General features: G+C 44.2%; 2 protein-coding genes across 2 annotated transcripts; both read right to left on the bottom strand.

Annotated features, from left to right (window-relative positions):
- Positions 1–4,007: 4,007 nt before the first annotated feature.
- LOC121162874 (olfactory receptor 18-like) lies at positions 4,008–4,988 on the bottom strand. The gene has a single exon (XM_040990109.1). It carries the CDS (start codon positions 4,890–4,892, stop codon positions 4,008–4,010), a length of 885 nt encoding a protein of 294 aa, XP_040846043.1. The 5' UTR covers positions 4,893–4,988.
- A 9,839-nt stretch (positions 4,989–14,827) lies between these two features.
- Positions 14,828–15,886, bottom strand: LOC121162873 (putative gustatory receptor clone PTE01). Its single transcript, XM_040990108.1, has one exon. It carries the CDS (start codon positions 15,797–15,799, stop codon positions 14,828–14,830), a length of 972 nt encoding a protein of 323 aa, XP_040846042.1. The 5' UTR covers positions 15,800–15,886.
- Positions 15,887–17,637: the final 1,751 nt, after the last annotated feature.

The raw sequence follows: 17,637 nt of genomic DNA, 5'->3' as shown, positions 1-17,637 counted from the left end.
GGCAACTCACAGACAGACAGAACGACTCCTCACTTCTAAGCAGTGTCTCCTCAAATTACACTGGCACCGTGGAATGATTCACTTTTATATATTTATTCTTGAGTTTATACTTTCATACAATAGTTCAGGAGGAGCAAAGCATACAGAATAGGTTGTTCCAGTTTAAAGAATAAGTGATTTTATAAGATAATGGATAATATCCAATTACCATGAAATGTGAATTATGGGTGCCGGTTCTAACCCCAGCAGCCCAGCTTCTTATCCAGCCCCCAATCTGTGGCCTGGGAAAGTAGTGGAGGACGGCCCAAAGCCTTGGGACCCTGCACGCACAGGGGAGACTCAGAAGAGCTCCTGGCTCCTGGTTTTGGATTGGCTCAGCTCCAGCCATTGTGGTCACTTGGGGAATGAATCAGCTGATGGAAGATGTTCCTCTCTTTGTATCTGCCTTTCTGTATATCTGAATTTCCAATAAAAATAAATAAATCCTTAAAACAATTTTTATCTCAATATTCACGTAAATTCTAGAGATCAGAAGATTCTGCTGTAAAACACAGACTTCAGTATTGTAAAGGCTCCCTGCACACACTCACAGATAGCATTTAGATACGGTAGGTGAAATCATAATGTGTATGGTAACCACATGTGGAGCTCTTAGATCTTCAGGCATGGGATGTGGGAGTCCTGACATATTAAAGACACAGGAGCCCGGGATCAGAAGTCCAAGGAAAAAGTTTATTGAAAGCTTGCCTTAGACCCATTTTATGTGGTTCTCTAAAAAAATCTTCAAAAACCAACTTGGGAATATTTGGTCTTCAAGGACACCTGCTCTTCTACTCAGTGAGTCAGAGTCTACACAGTGTGGTAGTTACACGCATTCAAAACAGTACTAAAGGGCATCCTGCTTCTTGTGAACTTGAATAAGCATCCGTTGTGTTCTAAGCAGAAAAGGAAGCGTGCAGAAGTGGGTTTGAGTGCACGGTGTCAGAGCTGTCACCTAGGCAATGTATTAAAAGGCCATTCATGTGCCTGACTGCAGACCTTTCTGAAGGTCAAAGGCACTCCCAAGGTCATTGCCCAATTATCAGGGCTCAGCCTGCCCTCCTCCAACTTCCTCATGGCTACAAATACATATGAATTAGGAAGAGTATGTGAACTTTAAACACATAGGGAGATTTGCTGATTTAATAGAATGTCTATAATATCAAGATAAACCACAGCTGTCTCCATAGGTATAAGCGCATTGGGTATACAGTGGTTATAATATTCTAATAATCTGTGATGTGCCCTGTAAGAATAACCAAAAGATGCACTATTCAAAAACAGGACCTAGAGATCACAGGAATCTTACATGTCCTGTGTGGAGGGATGTGAGATTTGAGGATCTAGCTTGTTGATTTTGATACATTTTCCCATCTGCAATTCAAATGCACGCTACAGGGTCTGAGATGAGACTGTGTGTTCAAGACCATGTGTCTCAGCCTCTTCATGTCTCTATTTATCAGGTTGCAGATAAAGGAACTGAGTCTGAGGGTGGTCCCAACAATACCACACAGGCCATGGCATGCTTCCAGCAGAAACTGAGAAAGTGGATCTAAAAAACACACCTGTTCCATAAAATCAGCAAACAACTGTCAAGTTTCTGAGAGCCACAGGTGGAGCAGGCTTTGTAACTGCCACCTGTTGATGGGATCCTCAACGCTGAGGGGACAATTTCATAGTATTAGTAAAAGATCCATGAAATAGGGACAAAACCATACATGAAGCCAACAAGAAATGCGACTATTTCACTGTTGACCCAATTCAGGATGAGAAGTTGGGAGAGATTACAGAAGAATTTAGAAATCTCCACTTCCTCAAAGCAAGTAACTTGTCAGACCATCAAATGATGAAGCAGAGGATAGCTAAGGCTGGCAACAAAGGACAGAAAAACCGAGAAGCCACAGAGGCAAGGGACTCATGAAGACCTGGTAATACAGGGGATGAGTGGTCACAGGCCATCACTGTCAGCAGCACATCATTCATAGATACCAAGAGGAGAAACACAGACATCTGAGTCAGGCAGCCAGCATAGAAGACAGTGCTATGTGTGTGAATGTCCATAATCATTACCAGTACTGTGGTGGAGATGGACCACTCCATGTCAACAAAGGACAGGCTACAGAGGAAGAAGTACATGGGTGTGTGCAGGTGGGAGTCAGAGGTGACAGCCAGGATGATGAGCAGGTTCCCGAGCAGCGTGACCAGGTACATGAAGAGGAACAGTCCCAGGAGGAGGGGCTGCAGCTCTGGATCCTCTGAGTGGCGCAAGAGTTGGAATTCTGAGACACACGTATGGTTTTGTTTCCAAATAACTCAGGTTCCTTCAAGAAAAGAAAGCTGTGTTTTTGAAAGAGAGAAGAAATACTGGAACACAGCACTTGCATATATTTTCAGTCCAAACTCTTAGGGAGAACTCTAAGGTGTTACTAGTAATGCAAATCAGAGAAAAATATTCACTGCATACTTGGAATATTATAATTTTACATAAATGTATTTTCCCCAAACTGGGGACCCCCATCATTTTCACAATTAGCGATCAGAAAATGAGACCAGTAACTGTAAAAAGACAGAATTTGAATTACCTTTTGTTCCTTTAAGTGTGATAGCATTCTCATTCACAAAAAATGAAGTGACTCAAATACACCTTAGTTTATTCTATGGTGAGTATAAATTAGCTTGACTTCGAATATTAAAAAAAAAAAAAAAATCTTCCTGCAGTCTGCCGGCTGCTGGTGGGTCTCAGGACGGGACGTCACATGCCTGGATCCCAGATACTGGCCACTGCGTGCACATGGTGAGCTGTCCCCGGGCCTGCCTGGGCTCTGGGGGCTGCTCCCTTTGGGGTGAGTACACTGAGGGGGGAGGTCTCCGTGACTAGGCAGGTCCGGGACCACCCACCGCCTTCATTGGGCGGTGAATGGGATTGGGGAAGGGCACGACCTTGGGCCTGGGAGTTTAAACTTCCAGCAGCCTCCCGGCTGCAGGTGGGTCTCAGGACAGGGAGTCTCATGCCTGGATCCCAGACGCCACCACTATGTGCACGTGGTGAGCTGTCCCCTTTCACTGCCGTGTGTGCTACATCTCAGGGTGTTTGAGATTTTTGTTTTCCTTTTCATTCATTCAATAAAAAGTTGTTGTTTTCTTGAGAATTTCCTCAGCGACTCATGGGTCAAATAGCAGCATCACGCATTTCAAGGAATTTTCTTTTTCACTTCTTCAACAACATGTTAGGCAGTTGGTAGCCTGTTATTTCACTTCACGTTAACTTCACGTTGTGCATGCTTTTTCAACAACACGACGGTCATTCAGTAGCATGTTGTTAACTTCAAGTTGTTGAACATTCCTGTTGTTGATTTTATTTTACGGCTTCTCATTTAAGAGGATGTCCAATAACTGTGTAACAGAGGGTATCGTATCCAGATGCGAAGATACAATGCAGTGTGCATCTCTCCTTCCAAAGCAAAGAAGGATTCTCAGTGAAATTTACATATATATTAACAATAGCACAGTGAACTCTCTACCTCGGTCTACACATCCAATGTCAGGATACACTTAAGTGCAGAATGATGAATATATGACTGTTTGTGAAGGACTATACTGACGTAATGACATAGGGGAAATCAGCTTGTGGGGGGCGGGTAGCGATTTGGAGAGCAGAGAGGCAAAGTCCAGAACCCATGGGGAATGTCTCACAAAATAATAAAATAAATGCATTTCAGTAAAGGGATTCTCATTTTAGGCAGCATCTCTGGTGTGAGATCCAGGCAAGACTTGTTCATCTGTCCAAGATTCCTGGAGCGTGGAAAGCTCCATGAGTATAGTGGAGACCACACATGTAGTGGACAACATACTCAGATAACCTTGAATATGTTGTGTTCAATAGAACAAAAGAAGCAACGTGTGAAGGCAAAATAGAGGAAGGTTCTTCCATCCTTTAGTAAGGGAGGAAGATCTGGAGCTCTAGATGCTTAGTCTGCTGCTTTTCCCACCTGCAGTCCAAATGCACGGCACAGCAACCAAGATGATGCTGTCTGGATGAAAAGTCTCTGTAGGGCCCTCTTGATGTCCCTGTTCTTCAGGCTGTAGATAAAGGGGTTCAGCATGGGGGTAACCACAGTGTACACCAAGGAAGCCACTGCACAACTCCTGGGAGAAAGTGACAAAGCTGAACTGAGATACACTCCAAGGGCTGTTCCATAAAATAAGCAAACCACTGTGAGGTGAGAGCCACAGGTGGAGAAGGCTTTGTACCTGCCACCTGGAGATGGGACCCTCAGAATGGAGGAGACAACTTTAGAGTAAGAGCAAAGGATCCCTGACATAGGAAAAACACCAAATATGATGCCAATAAGATAAACGACCATGTCATGGGTGAATGTGTCAGAGCAAGTAAGGTTGAGAAGCTGAGAAGGGTCACAGAAGAAATTGGAAATGTCCACTGTCTTAAAGCAGGTAATTCTGAAGACCATCAAAGTCTGCATGAAGGAATACAAAAGGCTGACCACAAAGAACGCTAAAACTAAGAAGCCACAGCGATGGGAGTTCATGATGACCTGGTAATGCAGGGGGTGACAGATGGCGACAAACCGGTCATAGGCCATCACCGTCAGAAGCAAATCATCCATGCATCCAAAGAGGAGAAAGAGAGACATCTGAGTCAGGCAGCCGGCAAAGGAGATGACTGTGTTGTGGGTGAGGACGTCCACAATCATCTTGGGAACTGTGGTGGAGGTGAACCCCACATCAGCCAAGGACAGGCTGCAGAGGAAGAAGTACATGGGTGTGTGCAGGTGGGAGTCAGAGGTGACAGCCAGGATGATGAGCAGGTTCCCGAGCAGCGTGACCAGGTACATGGAGAGGAACAGTCCCAGAAGGAGAGGCTGCAACTCTGGATCTTCTGAGAAGCTTATGAGATGGAATTCTGAGACACGTGTGTGGTTTTGTGTTTCAAGATAACCAGGATTCCTTTAGGAAAAGAAAATAGTGAGAAGAAAAAACGAAGGCAGGCCCTCAGTATACATTTTTAATTCAACTGATTATGCATACAATGCATGGGGAACTCTAAGGCTTTGGGAACAGATGGAACCAAACACACGGGACTTGGATGCATGCATGGTAAATTGCGCTCTCGAATTCTATGTGAAATTCCTGAAGAAGAAGAGGTGCTGACGAAAAAGCACCAAGTGTGTTGAAACCACAGTTACTATGGCCAATTGATATGCACCAGGAAGGACTCTCTTCAATGGCAACAGAGAAGTTTCACCTTGTTCTATTCAAGCGCAAATGTGGTTTGAGGAATCAGAAATGATAGACATCCATTTAAAAAAAAAATCTACACAGCATACACATTTGTGAAGGTGCATTTATCTTCTGAAAAGTTTTGAAAGTGAGGAATTAAAAGTATGGATTAATTGAAAACAGATTTTTCCTATAAAACTCCTTACATCCTAGGTGGAAAAGGTATATTCTGAAGCACCTGTGCATGGATTTTACAATCAGGCAACTATAACATCAAATTTTTCATTCCGTTTCACTCATTTCACCACTGTTTTGAAATTCTTATATAGGACAAGAACAACAGGTCATACTGAGACTTGCATGCACAATTATCAAGCAGGTTGCATTTTTGTGAACGATAAGAAAACTAATCTTAAAGAATTATAACGCTATCTGGAATTCGTTGTTCATGATTGACTTCCGTGTTACGTAAGATTACGCAAGCGAGCTTCAAGTCCACGTTCGTTTGTTCCTAACTGAGGTATCAGTCAGATGACAAAGCTAAGTGTCAGAGGTCCTTTCACAAACTCCACCAGTACAGAAATAGACTGCGGCATGGACACGAGGCTTCACAACATTGTCTCTGCATCGGGTGCCTATAAGCACTTCAAGTGTGCCCCATTCGCTGCCAAGTTCTCAGAAGTCACAACATCAGGTACCTGTGAGGTCTGTTGCTATTCCTGCTGCAGTTGCTGCACAGGAGCGGGGTCTCACACCTCAGCTGAGTGTCTCATTTTGAGATGGAGTGGGGTGATTACAAGGGCAGGAGAGGAAGTTTCAAGAGTACAGCAAAATTGTGGCGTGGGGCCAAGAGGAAGATCATCCCTGAATGACCCTGCGACTACATGTTTCATAACCTTTGACATTGAACTTAGCCACCCTTCCCTGGCTCCTGCTCATCGTGATGGGTAAAGAAACTCCAGAGAAAGAGCACGGTGAGCAGAAGGTCTCTTCCCGTCGGGATTGGAAGCTGAAGTGCCCGGGTCATCACAGGGGAACACTGGCCACGCTCATTATGTGTGGAACCAGAACACCTGATGCAGAGTTAGACCTGACAATCCCTGATACAAGTTACACGGAAGTGCTGGGCAGTCCTGTGAAACCAAAGAAAAAGCACATGTGCAGTGCACCTGGAGGCGTTATGTAGTGCGGTGAGACAGACTATTTAAGACACAGCGCTTTAGGAAGACCCTGGCACTTTAGGAAGCCATCAATGAAAGTCTCTGATGCTATTATGCTTTGGTTCCTGGCACGCTCATCCTCAACTTGGTGATCATGATTGGCTGCTCAGGGAGCGTTTATACAAACTCAACTGCCTCTATCATGAAGGCAACGCCAGAGAGTAGGGAATCAGTGTGAAAGAAAAGGAAATCTCTGAATGAGATCCTTGAGGGCCCGTTGAGAACCACAAACATAAACTCCCCAGCGGAGAGATGTTGTTGTTGGCTTCCGCTCTATCAAAGTCATTTTCATTCTGATGTTGACAACACAGTGTTTCTGACATTCCTGGATCCCTCTAGCATCTCCCTCTAGCATCTCCCTCAGCACTTACCAGGCTGGATTGAGTCTCAGTTGAGGCATGGTCCAGGTGAATGTCCACTGCTCCTCCTCTGCTTGCCATGCAGTGACACCTCACAACCTTGACTCGGGACTGGATGGAGACAAACTCAGACCGTGTCCTCCTCATGCAGGTGCTAAAAGACTGTGGGACACATCACGGAGCTGTCAGATTTCCACAGCCAAATCGAAGTCTGAGGGTGCTGGCTCATTATTTACACTTGTAGGACCCTAGGGATTCATACGCAGAGCTTCTAATTAAAACAGTAGGTTGAGGATGTCCCAGTCCCTGGGGTCGGGCTGATTCTAATGGATCAGGCAATGAGGAAAGGAAGTGTACCCGGGACTTTGACCCAAGGAAGATCGTTGGTGCTGCTTTGATGCTGCTTCGAAGTGCAGGTTCGGTCTGCAAAATTCAGACTTCAGCCTCAATTTCACAACTCCATGTGTAATTTTTTATATTTTCTCAATCCTCTGAGTTGATGATCAAATCTAGGAACATTGAATTTTCTTTTTTTTTTAAAGATTTATTTATTTTTATTGGAAAGTCAGATATACAGAGAGGAGGAGAGACTGAGAGAAAGATCTTCTGTTCCTTGGTTCATTCCCCAAGCAGCTGCAATGGTTGGAGCTGAGCCAATCCGAAGCCAGGAGCTAGGAGCTCTTCTGGGTCTCCCACATGGGTGCAGGGTCAACAGACCTTGGGCCATCTTCAACTATGTTCCCAGGCCACAAGCAGACAGCTAGATAGGAAGCGGGGCTTGTGGGATTAGAACTGCTGCCCATATGGGATCCTGGCACGTGAAAGGTGAGGACTTTTAACTATTACACTATTGTGCTGGGCCCAAGGAACATTAAATTTTCTATGCCAAGGTTATGATTTCTTGATTCTCAATAGTCTCCAAAGACAATTTCCAATTTTGTCACCCATATATTTGGCTTGTGCTTCTATTTCATATTTTATTGTTTTATTCTTTTGAATAAGTTCTTTTTTTTTTTTAAGATTTTTTTTTTATTGGAAAGTCAGATACACAGAGAGGAGGAGAGACAGAGAGGAAGATCTTCCATCCGATGATTCACTCCCCAAGTGAGCGCAACGGCAGATGCTATGCCGATCCAAAGCCAGGAGCGTCTTCCGGGTCTCCCATGCAGGTGCAAGGTCCCAAAGCTTTGGGCCGTCCTTGACTGCTTTCCCAGGCCACAGGCAGGGAGCTGGAAGGGAAGCGGGGCCGCCAGGATTAGAACCGGCGCCCATATGGGATCCCGGGCGTGCAAGGCTAGTACCTTAACCACTTGCGCCACCGCGCCGGGCCCATGAATAAGTTTTCATTTCAAAGTTGTGCCTCATTGAATTATGCTGAAGTATAATAAACACTGGGTTTTCATGTCTTTACTTGATACCTTTTCCTTGACATTTTTTTTTAACAGCAGCTAAAGGAAGAGGGTACTTCACAAAAGTTATAGAAAGAAGGAATTTATGTTCATAATATACATTTTCCATGATATCTTGTAAAAATGTCAGTATGCTGAAATATCCTGAACTGTCCCAGTAGTAAAGGATTTGTAGAACTATGCTAACTCTGCAGGAACCAAGGGGGAAGGGAAAGCTGAATTTGCATGAGTCATTTTTAATTTTTTAAAGATTTATTTATTTTTATTGCAAAGTTATGTTTACAAAGAGAAGAAGATACAGAGGAAAAGATTTTCTGTCCACCTGTTCACTCAAAAGTAGCCGAGGTGGCCAGAGCCAAGCTGACCTGAGCCAGAAGCCAGTAGCATCCTCCAGGTCTCCCACACCGGCACAAGAGTCCCAAAGCCCTGGGCCATCCTCCACTGCCCTCCTAGGTCACCAGCATGGAGCTGGATGGGAAGTGGAGGGTCCAGGTCTCAAAATGGTTCCTACATGGGATCACAGTGCATGCATTGCAAGCACCCGGCTACTAGGTCAGCACACCGGGTCCTAATAGTGGCTCCTGACTCCTTCCCCACCAGGAACCAAGATTATAAAACTCATGCCTAAGTACAACATCCCCCAGGCCACTAAAGAAGCGTTTGAAGTTGATCTGTAAGCATTCCAATGCGATGCATGTAGTAGTCCTTTATACACAATCATAAGTCCATCGTTCTGCTGTTTAAGTGTGTCCTGACACTGTAGGCGTTAATAATGGCAGGGATTCCAACATCTGACTCTTAAGATACATTTGTTTCATTGGCAGTCTGTCTTTGGTTTGGAAGTAGAGATATACACTGCATTGCATCTTCACATCTGGATATGATAGTCTTTATCACAAAGTTACTACACATCCCCTTAAATGAGAAGCCATAAAACAAAATCAACAATAGGAGGAAAAATTAGAAAAGTCACAGCATGAAGTTAAATAGCATGCTACTGAATCACAAATATGTCACTGAAAAATTAAAGGAAAATAAAAAACCTTCTTGATACTTGATGAGTTTGGTCACTTACATTCAGGGGTTAAGATCAATAGATTGTGGCCCCAGCACAATAGTGTAGGGGTTACGGTCCTCACTTTGCACACGACGTGATCCCATCTGGGCAACAGTTCTAAGCCTGACAGCCCTGCTTCCCATCCAGCTTCCGGATTGTGTCCTGGGAAAGCAGTCGAGGATGGCCCAAAGCTTTGGGTCCTTGCACCCACGTGGGAGACCCAGAGAAGCTCCTGGCTCCTGGCTTTGGATTGGCTCAGCTCCAGCTGTTGCAGTCACTTGGAAAGTGAATCATTGGACGGAAGATCTTCCTCTCTGTCTCTCCTCCTCTCTGTATATCTGACTTTATAATAAACATAAATAAATCTTAAAAAATAATAAAATCAATAGGTCGTGATTTGGTCCTGTCATTTTAGCAATGGCTGTTCATTGTTTGATTCAGTTTCCCTTTGTTGTGTTACTGGAACATTCCCTACTTTTGTCTTTGGTTTGGGCAGATGCTGTTCCTGTTCTCAGTCAAAGGAACATCTTTAAGTATCATTTTTGCAGTAGGTCGGGAAGAGGCAAATTCTCTGCAATGTTTTTTTACTTTTGAAAACTTTTCTTACATTTTTGAAGTCAATGGAAAGCTTTGTCAGGTATGTTATTCAGGGCTGAGAATTTTTTAATTTTACAACATGGACTATGTTGTGACATTATGGGGAAAAATGAATCAGGGGGGTGGAAGCTGGGGGTAGGGGAATCCCAGACTACACAGAATTGTACGATAAATTTCAAAAATGAAAATGAAAAAAAAAAAGACTATGGACCATGCTACTCCCTTCTCTTCTGTCCTGTTGGGTTTCCTCTGAGAGGTTAGCTGTGAGTCTGAGATTCTTTTACATGTTAATAGATTTTTCTCAGGTGCATCGTTAAGGATCTTTTCTATATGTTTGATTGAAGAGAGCTTGATTATCATGTGTCACAGTGGAGATTGCTTTTGGTGAACACTGTTGAGAGTTCTGTGCCCCTCCTGGATCTTGTCTCCCAATCCTTTCTCCATTTTAGGGATGTTTTTATATGCTGTTTTATTGAATAGATTTTCTCCTTCTGTGCCTTCTGGAAGTCCCGTAACTCTTAGATTCAACCTTTTAATGGTGTCTCTTGGTTCTTCTTCTTTTATTTTGTAGCATGAACAGCTCCACTTCCAGCTTTTACATTGTTTCCCTATTGTTTCAGGAAATTTCTTCCAATTCTGAGATTCTTTCTTCTGCCTCATTCATTCTGTTAATGAGGCTTTCAACTGAATCAATTTGCTTCTTGGTGTCCTGCTTTTCTAATAATACAGCTTGATTTTGTTTCAGTGCTACTATTCTTGGGTGATATATTCCTAAAATTGCTTCAACTCCTCTATTTGCTTCTCATTGTTAAAAAACTATATCTGGCCTGGCGCCTTGGCGCAAGTGGTTAAGGTCCTCGCCTTGCACGCCCAAGACCCCATATGGGCACCGGTTCTATCCCAGCAGCCCCGTTTCCCTTCCAGCTCCCTGCCTGTGGCCCGGGAAAGCAGTCGAAGACGGCCCAAAGCTTTGGGACCCTGCACCCGCGTGGGAGACCCAGAAGGAGGCTCCTGGCTTTGGATAAGCATAGTATCGGCCATTGCGCTCACTTGGGGAGTGAATCATCGGACGGAAGATCTTCCTCTCTGTCTCTCCTCTCTGCATATTTGCCTTTCCAATAAAAAAATAATAAAAATAAATCTTTAAAAAATAAAGAAACTATATCACATGTTTTTCAAATTTCTTTTTCTCTATTTTGTTGATGTCTTTCTCAGGTAACTCTGAGGTTAAAAAAGGCTTTAGCTGCACCGTGGCCTAGCGGCTAAAGTCCTCGCCTTGCATGTGCTGGGATTCCATGTGGGCGCCGGTTCTGGTCCCAGCAGCTCTACTTCCCATCCAGCTCCATGCTTGTGGCCTGGGAAAGCAGTAGAGAATGGCCCAAAGTCTTGGGAGGTTTCTGCACCTGTGTGGGAGACCCGGAGGGGTTCTTGGTTTCTGGCTTCGGATTGGTACAGCACCTGCCGTTGCGGTCACTTGGGGAGTGCATCTTCAGATGGATGATCTTCCTCTCTATCTCTCCTGCTCTCTGTATATCTGACCTTGTAATAATAATTTATAAAAAGGCTTTTGTTGCTTTACAGTGCCGGCATCAGTAACAGCCACTGTTTCTCCGTCTCTTATTTTGCTCTTGGTCGTTGCACTTTTGTTGAGTATATTCTCCTTAGAGTTGGTTTCTAAACTGTGTCACCCACAAACCTATGGGTCTGATTTTACTGATGGGATTTGGTGCCCAGATCTTCATTTGTGGTCACTTGTAGCACTCCTTCTAGCAAGTTCCAGGCCTAGGCTCTTGTGCTAGGCTTTCACTCTAGTCTCCCTCCATAGTCCCAGCTACTGGCTCAACACTGTCCACCTTCTGTGATCCATTGCCTATACAGCCTTTCTCCCACTTCCAGTTTGAGCAGTGCCCAGGCTTAGGGATACACAAGCTGTCCTAAGTAACTGGGTTGTCACTGGTACTGATCTTGCCAGAACCTGCTGGCTATTAGGTCTGAGGCCACCTGGACCTATCTTGGGGAGAACCTATAGGACACCTCACCGGTATTTTTTTCCTTGTGGGACCAGTGCAAGTCACTGAACCAGAAGTGAGATTGCTCCCATGTTAACACGTGAGTAACTCATTCTTTTCCCTCAAGTCTCACAGCCTCTGCCACACTGCTCAGCATGACACCTGACTAAAGGAATTCTGGATCTGCTGGCCGGAACTGGGCGCCAGCCAGACCTATTTTGGTTGGAAGCCATAGGATGCCAATTTCATACTGTCTTATCTGTGGGAACAGTGCAATGTGCCTAGCCCAGGTTGGAGCATGCGTAGCTCACTGTCGTACCTCCAATCATGCAGTCTTTACGTCCACTACATAAAATGATGCTCAATGCAGTTCAGGTGGGGGATCTGAGTTGTAAAGTTCATCCTTTTTCTGCACCGGTCACTTTCCATCTGCTGCTCCATCTCTGCTCATGGTCAGGTTAATCAAATCGGTGAGATGAATGCTTGTTTGCCTGTGTTCCTGAGCTCCCTGTAAACATTTCTTTCTCGTTTGGCTGCTATTGGAGTGCTAACTGCCAGTGGAGCTCTGGCTGCCATTAGAGCTCTGGCTGCCAGTGGCACGGAGATCAGCACACATTGACCAAGATCTAGCAAGTGGGAGAAACTTCTTAGAAAAGCCACAGCTGAAGACAAACAAATGGGTCTACTAAAATAAAACTGAAGACCTTCTGTACAGCAAAGGAAGCATTCCCAAGTGAAGAAGCAAACCACAAGACAGGAGAAAATCTTTGCACACTTCACAACTGATACAGGACTAATATCCAGGATTTACAGAGAGCTTCAGAAACTCAATGACAGCAAAACACACAACTTGTGAAATGATTAGACACATATGGATAGAACAAATTCAAATGGCTGGGCCCTGCCATGGCCTAACATCTAAAGTCCTCACCTTGAATGCCCAGGATCTCATATGGGCACCGTTTCTAATCCCGGCAGCTCCACTTCCCATCCAGCTCCCTGCTTGTGGCCTGGGAAAGCAGTCAAGGATGGCCCAAAGTCATGGGACTCTGTACCCATGTGGGAAACCCAGGAGAAGCTCCTGGTGCATGGCATCAGATCGGCTAAGCTCTGGCCATTGCAGTCACTTGGGGAGTGAATCATCGGACGGAAGATCTTCCTCTCTGTCTCTCCTCCCCTCTGTATATATGACTTTGCAATCAAAATCAATGAATATGAAAACAAAACAAATTCAAATGGCTAATAAACATATGAAAAAATGTTCAGGCTCTTTAGCTTGCAGGGAAATAAAATAAAAACCACACTGAGGTTCCACCAAATGCCAGTGAGATTGCTGTATTAAGAAGACTGCAAACAACATCTGCTGGTGCGGATGTGGGAAGAACGGTACCCTCCTTGCAAAAAAGAAGATCAAAAGCCTTTAAGCACTGTTTGTGCTGCATATCACGGACTTAGATATTTTTGTGTTTATTGTCATTTCCTCAAAATAGCTTCCTTTTTGTTATTAAATTCTTGATTAACTCGTGTGTCATGCGGTGGTATCATTTGCTTTTTCATTTCCTCAGCAACGCATTGGTCATTCAGTAGCATGTTGCTAATTTCATGCTGTAGTTTTTCTATTTTTCTGCGGTGTTGATATTTTATGGCTTCTCTTTTAAGGAGATGTGTATTAAGTGTGCCACCGACATTATTCTATCAGGATGTGATTATACAAGACAGTATGCGTCTTTATTCTAAATCGAATACGGATGCCAAATGAAGCTGTTAAATATATCTTGATGCTGGAATCTCTGCCACTATCCATACGTACAATGTCAGGATACAAATAAACAGTGCAATTATGGGCTTATGATTGTTTATGAAAGACTATACTATTGTTGGGCGTAGCGTGATAGCGTAGTGGTTAAAGTCAGAGTCTTGAACATGCTGGGATCCCATATGCGTGCAGGTTCTAATCCCGGCAGCTCCACTTCCCATCCAGCTGCCTGCTTGTGGCCTAGGAAAGCGGTCGAGGACGGCCCAAAGCCTTGGGACCCTGCACCTGCGTGGGAGACCTGGAAGAAGCTCCTTGCTCCTAGCTTCGTATTGGCTCAGCTCTAGCCATCGCAGTCACTTGGGGAGTGAACCAGCAGACGGACAATCTTCCGCTCTTTTTCTACTCCTCTCTGTATAGTTGCCTTTCCATAAACAAATAAATAAATCTTTTTCAAAAATGGCTATACCATTGTAACGAGATAGGGGAAATCAATAGGGTAGGTTTCGGAGTGGGTATGGGAAAACCTTGAGCCTATGGAACTGTATCATAAATTTTTTAAAAAACGAATGAAAAAGTTACATTCCTATTGCGTATAGAATTCTATATGATTCAGGGAGAAAAAAAAATGGGAACTTTAAAAATACTAAAACTATGCTGAAAATCTATCCAGGATACCTGGATCATCACTAATACAGTACATGACTGTCCATAGGTGAAAGAGTATTGTGGCATGTGATGCTTACCATGTATTTTGAAAAATCTGCAAATATTCTCCATGAAAGAGTCAAAAGGAGTAATATCTGTAGGAGGACATTGTGACCCTAGAAGGTCAGCGAGCTCATTTGTATAAGAACAGCTGAGTGGACAGTACGTGTGTGAGAACACTTGGTGGGATAGACAAGACAAAAGGAGTTCCAGACAAAAGCATAGAAACTGTTACTGGGTTTTGTTAATGAACTCAATACTCCCTCCCTTATCCCACATAACCCTCAGTGTATAAAGCCTGCGGCCACCAATGAACTTCGGCTTTTGACCATCAGTCAGAGTCCACGCATGTTATTAGCTGCTCTGAGCGCCAAGTCCATCGCTGCGGGACAGCGACAACTATCCACACACGATTGCAGAGGACAAGTACTTCACACATCATGAGGGAGGTGGGACCCGTAAGTCTGTATGATTAGCCTTGGCTCTTTTCCCTCCATTGCTCCAAATGCTTGGTGCAGAGACCGCTACTGCGTTCTTGAGAAGCTTCCACATGGCCCTCTTCATGTCCTTATTCCTCAGGCTGTAGATGAAGGGGTTCAGCATGGGGGTGACCACTGTGTACACCAAGGAGGCTGAAACACCCTTTCCAGCTGAACCTGAGAAGGAGGAACTGAGATACATACCAAGTGCCGTTCCATAAAATAAGCAAACCACAGCCAGGTGAGAGCCACAGGTGGAGAAGGCTTTGTACCTGCCACCTGGAGATGGGACCCTCAGAATGGAGGAGACAATTTTAGAGTAAGAGTAAAAGATCCCTGACACAGGGACAAAACCGTATATGATGCCAACAAAATATATGACGATGTTGCTGCTGATGGTATCAGCACAGGTGAGGCTGAGAATTTGAGAAGGGACACAGAAGAAATCAGAAATCTCTACTCCCTTGAAGCATGCAACCCCTAAGACCAGCAAATCCTGCAGCAGGGCATCTAAAAGGCTGGCCACAAAGGAAACTGAAACCAAAAAGAGACAGCAGTTAGGACTCATGAGGACCTGGTAACGCAAGGGGTGGCAGATGGCAACAAACCGGTCATAGGCCATCACCGTCAGAAGCAAATCATCCATGGTTCCAAAGAGGACAACCACAGACATCTGAGTCAGGCAGCCGGCATAGGAGATGGCTGTGCTGTGGGTGAGGATGTCCACAATCATCTTGGGAACCGTGGTGGAGGTGAACCCCACGTCAACCAAGGACAGGTTGCAGAGGAAGAAGTACATGGGTGTGTGGAGGTGGGAGTCAGAGGTGACAGCCAGGATGATGAGCAGGTTTCCGAGCACTGTGACCAGGTACATGGAGAGGAACAGTCCCAGGAGGAGGGGCTGCAAGTCAGGATCCTCGGAGAAGCTCATGAGATGGAATTCTGAGACACGTGTGTGGTTGTCTTTTTCCAAATAACCAACATTCCTTCAGGAAAAGAAAATGGAGTTGGTGAAAAACAAAAAGGCACACCACAGTTGCATATATTAGCAATTCAACTTGATATTGGGGAAACTATACGATATATGGAATGGAATATATAAAATGGAATTTGAAGATAAAAATACAGGTGCAGAACACTTTAAAATACATAATTTTTAGATGGCTCTTTTTTTTTTTTTACAGTATTTGAAGATTCTCATCCTTTTCACACTTGGTAAGCATAAAATGAACTCTAATCTATGACAGACACATTATAATAGAGAAGCTAAGAAGACACATTGGGGGTACTTTTCCTCCCTTTGCAGCTCAAATACACCTGCCTTATTCAAGGGTGGTGGTGAATTTCTTGACTTAGAATATTTACAGAGTCACCTGGTCCAGGTCCTTGGTATCACTTCTGCATTAGGTGCTGGATCCGTGAGCCTCATCACCCAGAGATGAGGCAGACTTCACCTACTGCAGCACAATTCATGCCCTTCGTGTCAAAACTGGTTTCTGAGGGTCTAAAAAGTTCTCTAAATCTCACCTTCAAAGCATTTAGAGTTTATTTAAGCAGCGTAAACACATTTAGGCGACTTTTGTGCTGTATCTGATAAAGCCACTGTCTGTGATTCCAGCATTCTTACGGCCACTGCTTTGGATTGAATGCTGGCTCCCCTACAATCCAACCCCTCGTAAGTATGCCCGGGAAAGCAGCTGAAAGTGGACCAAGTCTTGAGTCACTGTACATACACACACAGGAGACCTAGATGAATCTCCTGGCTTCTGACTTTGGAGTAGCTCAGTTCCATTTATTTTGGCCCTTTGGGGAGTGAGCCCATGAATGCAAGAGCTCTCTCTCGCACGTGCTCTCTCTCTCTCCCCCTCTCTCTCTGCCTCTTTTTCTCTCTCTTTCTCTCTCTCTCTCTTTAGCAGTTTCACTGCCAAACTGCCTTGTCAGCATTCATATTTGTTTTTCTCTCTCAGGCACACACACTTTGTCCGAATCCTCTCTCTGGCCCAACATGACTAGAGAAAACAACATCATTTAACTTGTTTATTGTGATGACAGCATTTTCAAAATTGTTATGTCTCTGACCATGTCACATGCATGAAAAATACTTAAAGATCTCTGAATGGAACTGTTTTTAAAAGTTGCAAATTTATGACATGCATTCCCTACTATTCATAAGGAGTATTTGCTGTCCCAACAGGAAATCCTCACTGTTCCCATTGGACATTCCTGCAGAGGATGGAGGTGCTGACAGCAGACACCCAGGGGGTCACAGACACACTGACTGTGGCCAATCATCATGAATCTAAAAAGGACATGACAGCAGCAATAGAGAATTTTGGTTAGCATGCATCCCCCTGTGCCAACAACCCAATGGTGCTTGGGAAATTAAAAACAAAAGGCAGGCATTCTCCAAAAAAAAAAAAAAATACACAGCTTAATATGAGTCAGGGTATATTTGCACTCTAAAAACTGCTATACAAATCAAATCAAGCTGTGAGTTTATTTTAATATGAGAATAGCTTGGCACAGAATATTTTGTGGTGTGTAGGAAATGTAAAATGCAGAAGGCATAAGCATAAATTTTAAAAATGCTTGCACCGCAGGAAACCCAAAACTTCTCCCAATGTTCATGAATGCAGGGCTCATAATAGGAGAACAGCAGCATATCCTGGTGAAGAATTGGAATCCACGGTGTCCAGCAGATTGTATTTTAGTGAATGAAACCGTTCCTTTTAAGAAATAATTACACTACGTAAAATGTGTTTGTCCATT

Source organism: Ochotona curzoniae, unplaced genomic scaffold (genome assembly GCF_017591425.1).
Source record: "Ochotona curzoniae isolate NIBS_2020 unplaced genomic scaffold, NIBS_Ocur_1.0 contig_584, whole genome shotgun sequence".
Classification (NCBI taxonomy): domain Eukaryota; kingdom Metazoa; phylum Chordata; class Mammalia; order Lagomorpha; family Ochotonidae; genus Ochotona; species Ochotona curzoniae.
This window is presented reverse-complemented; position numbering and strand designations above follow the sequence as displayed.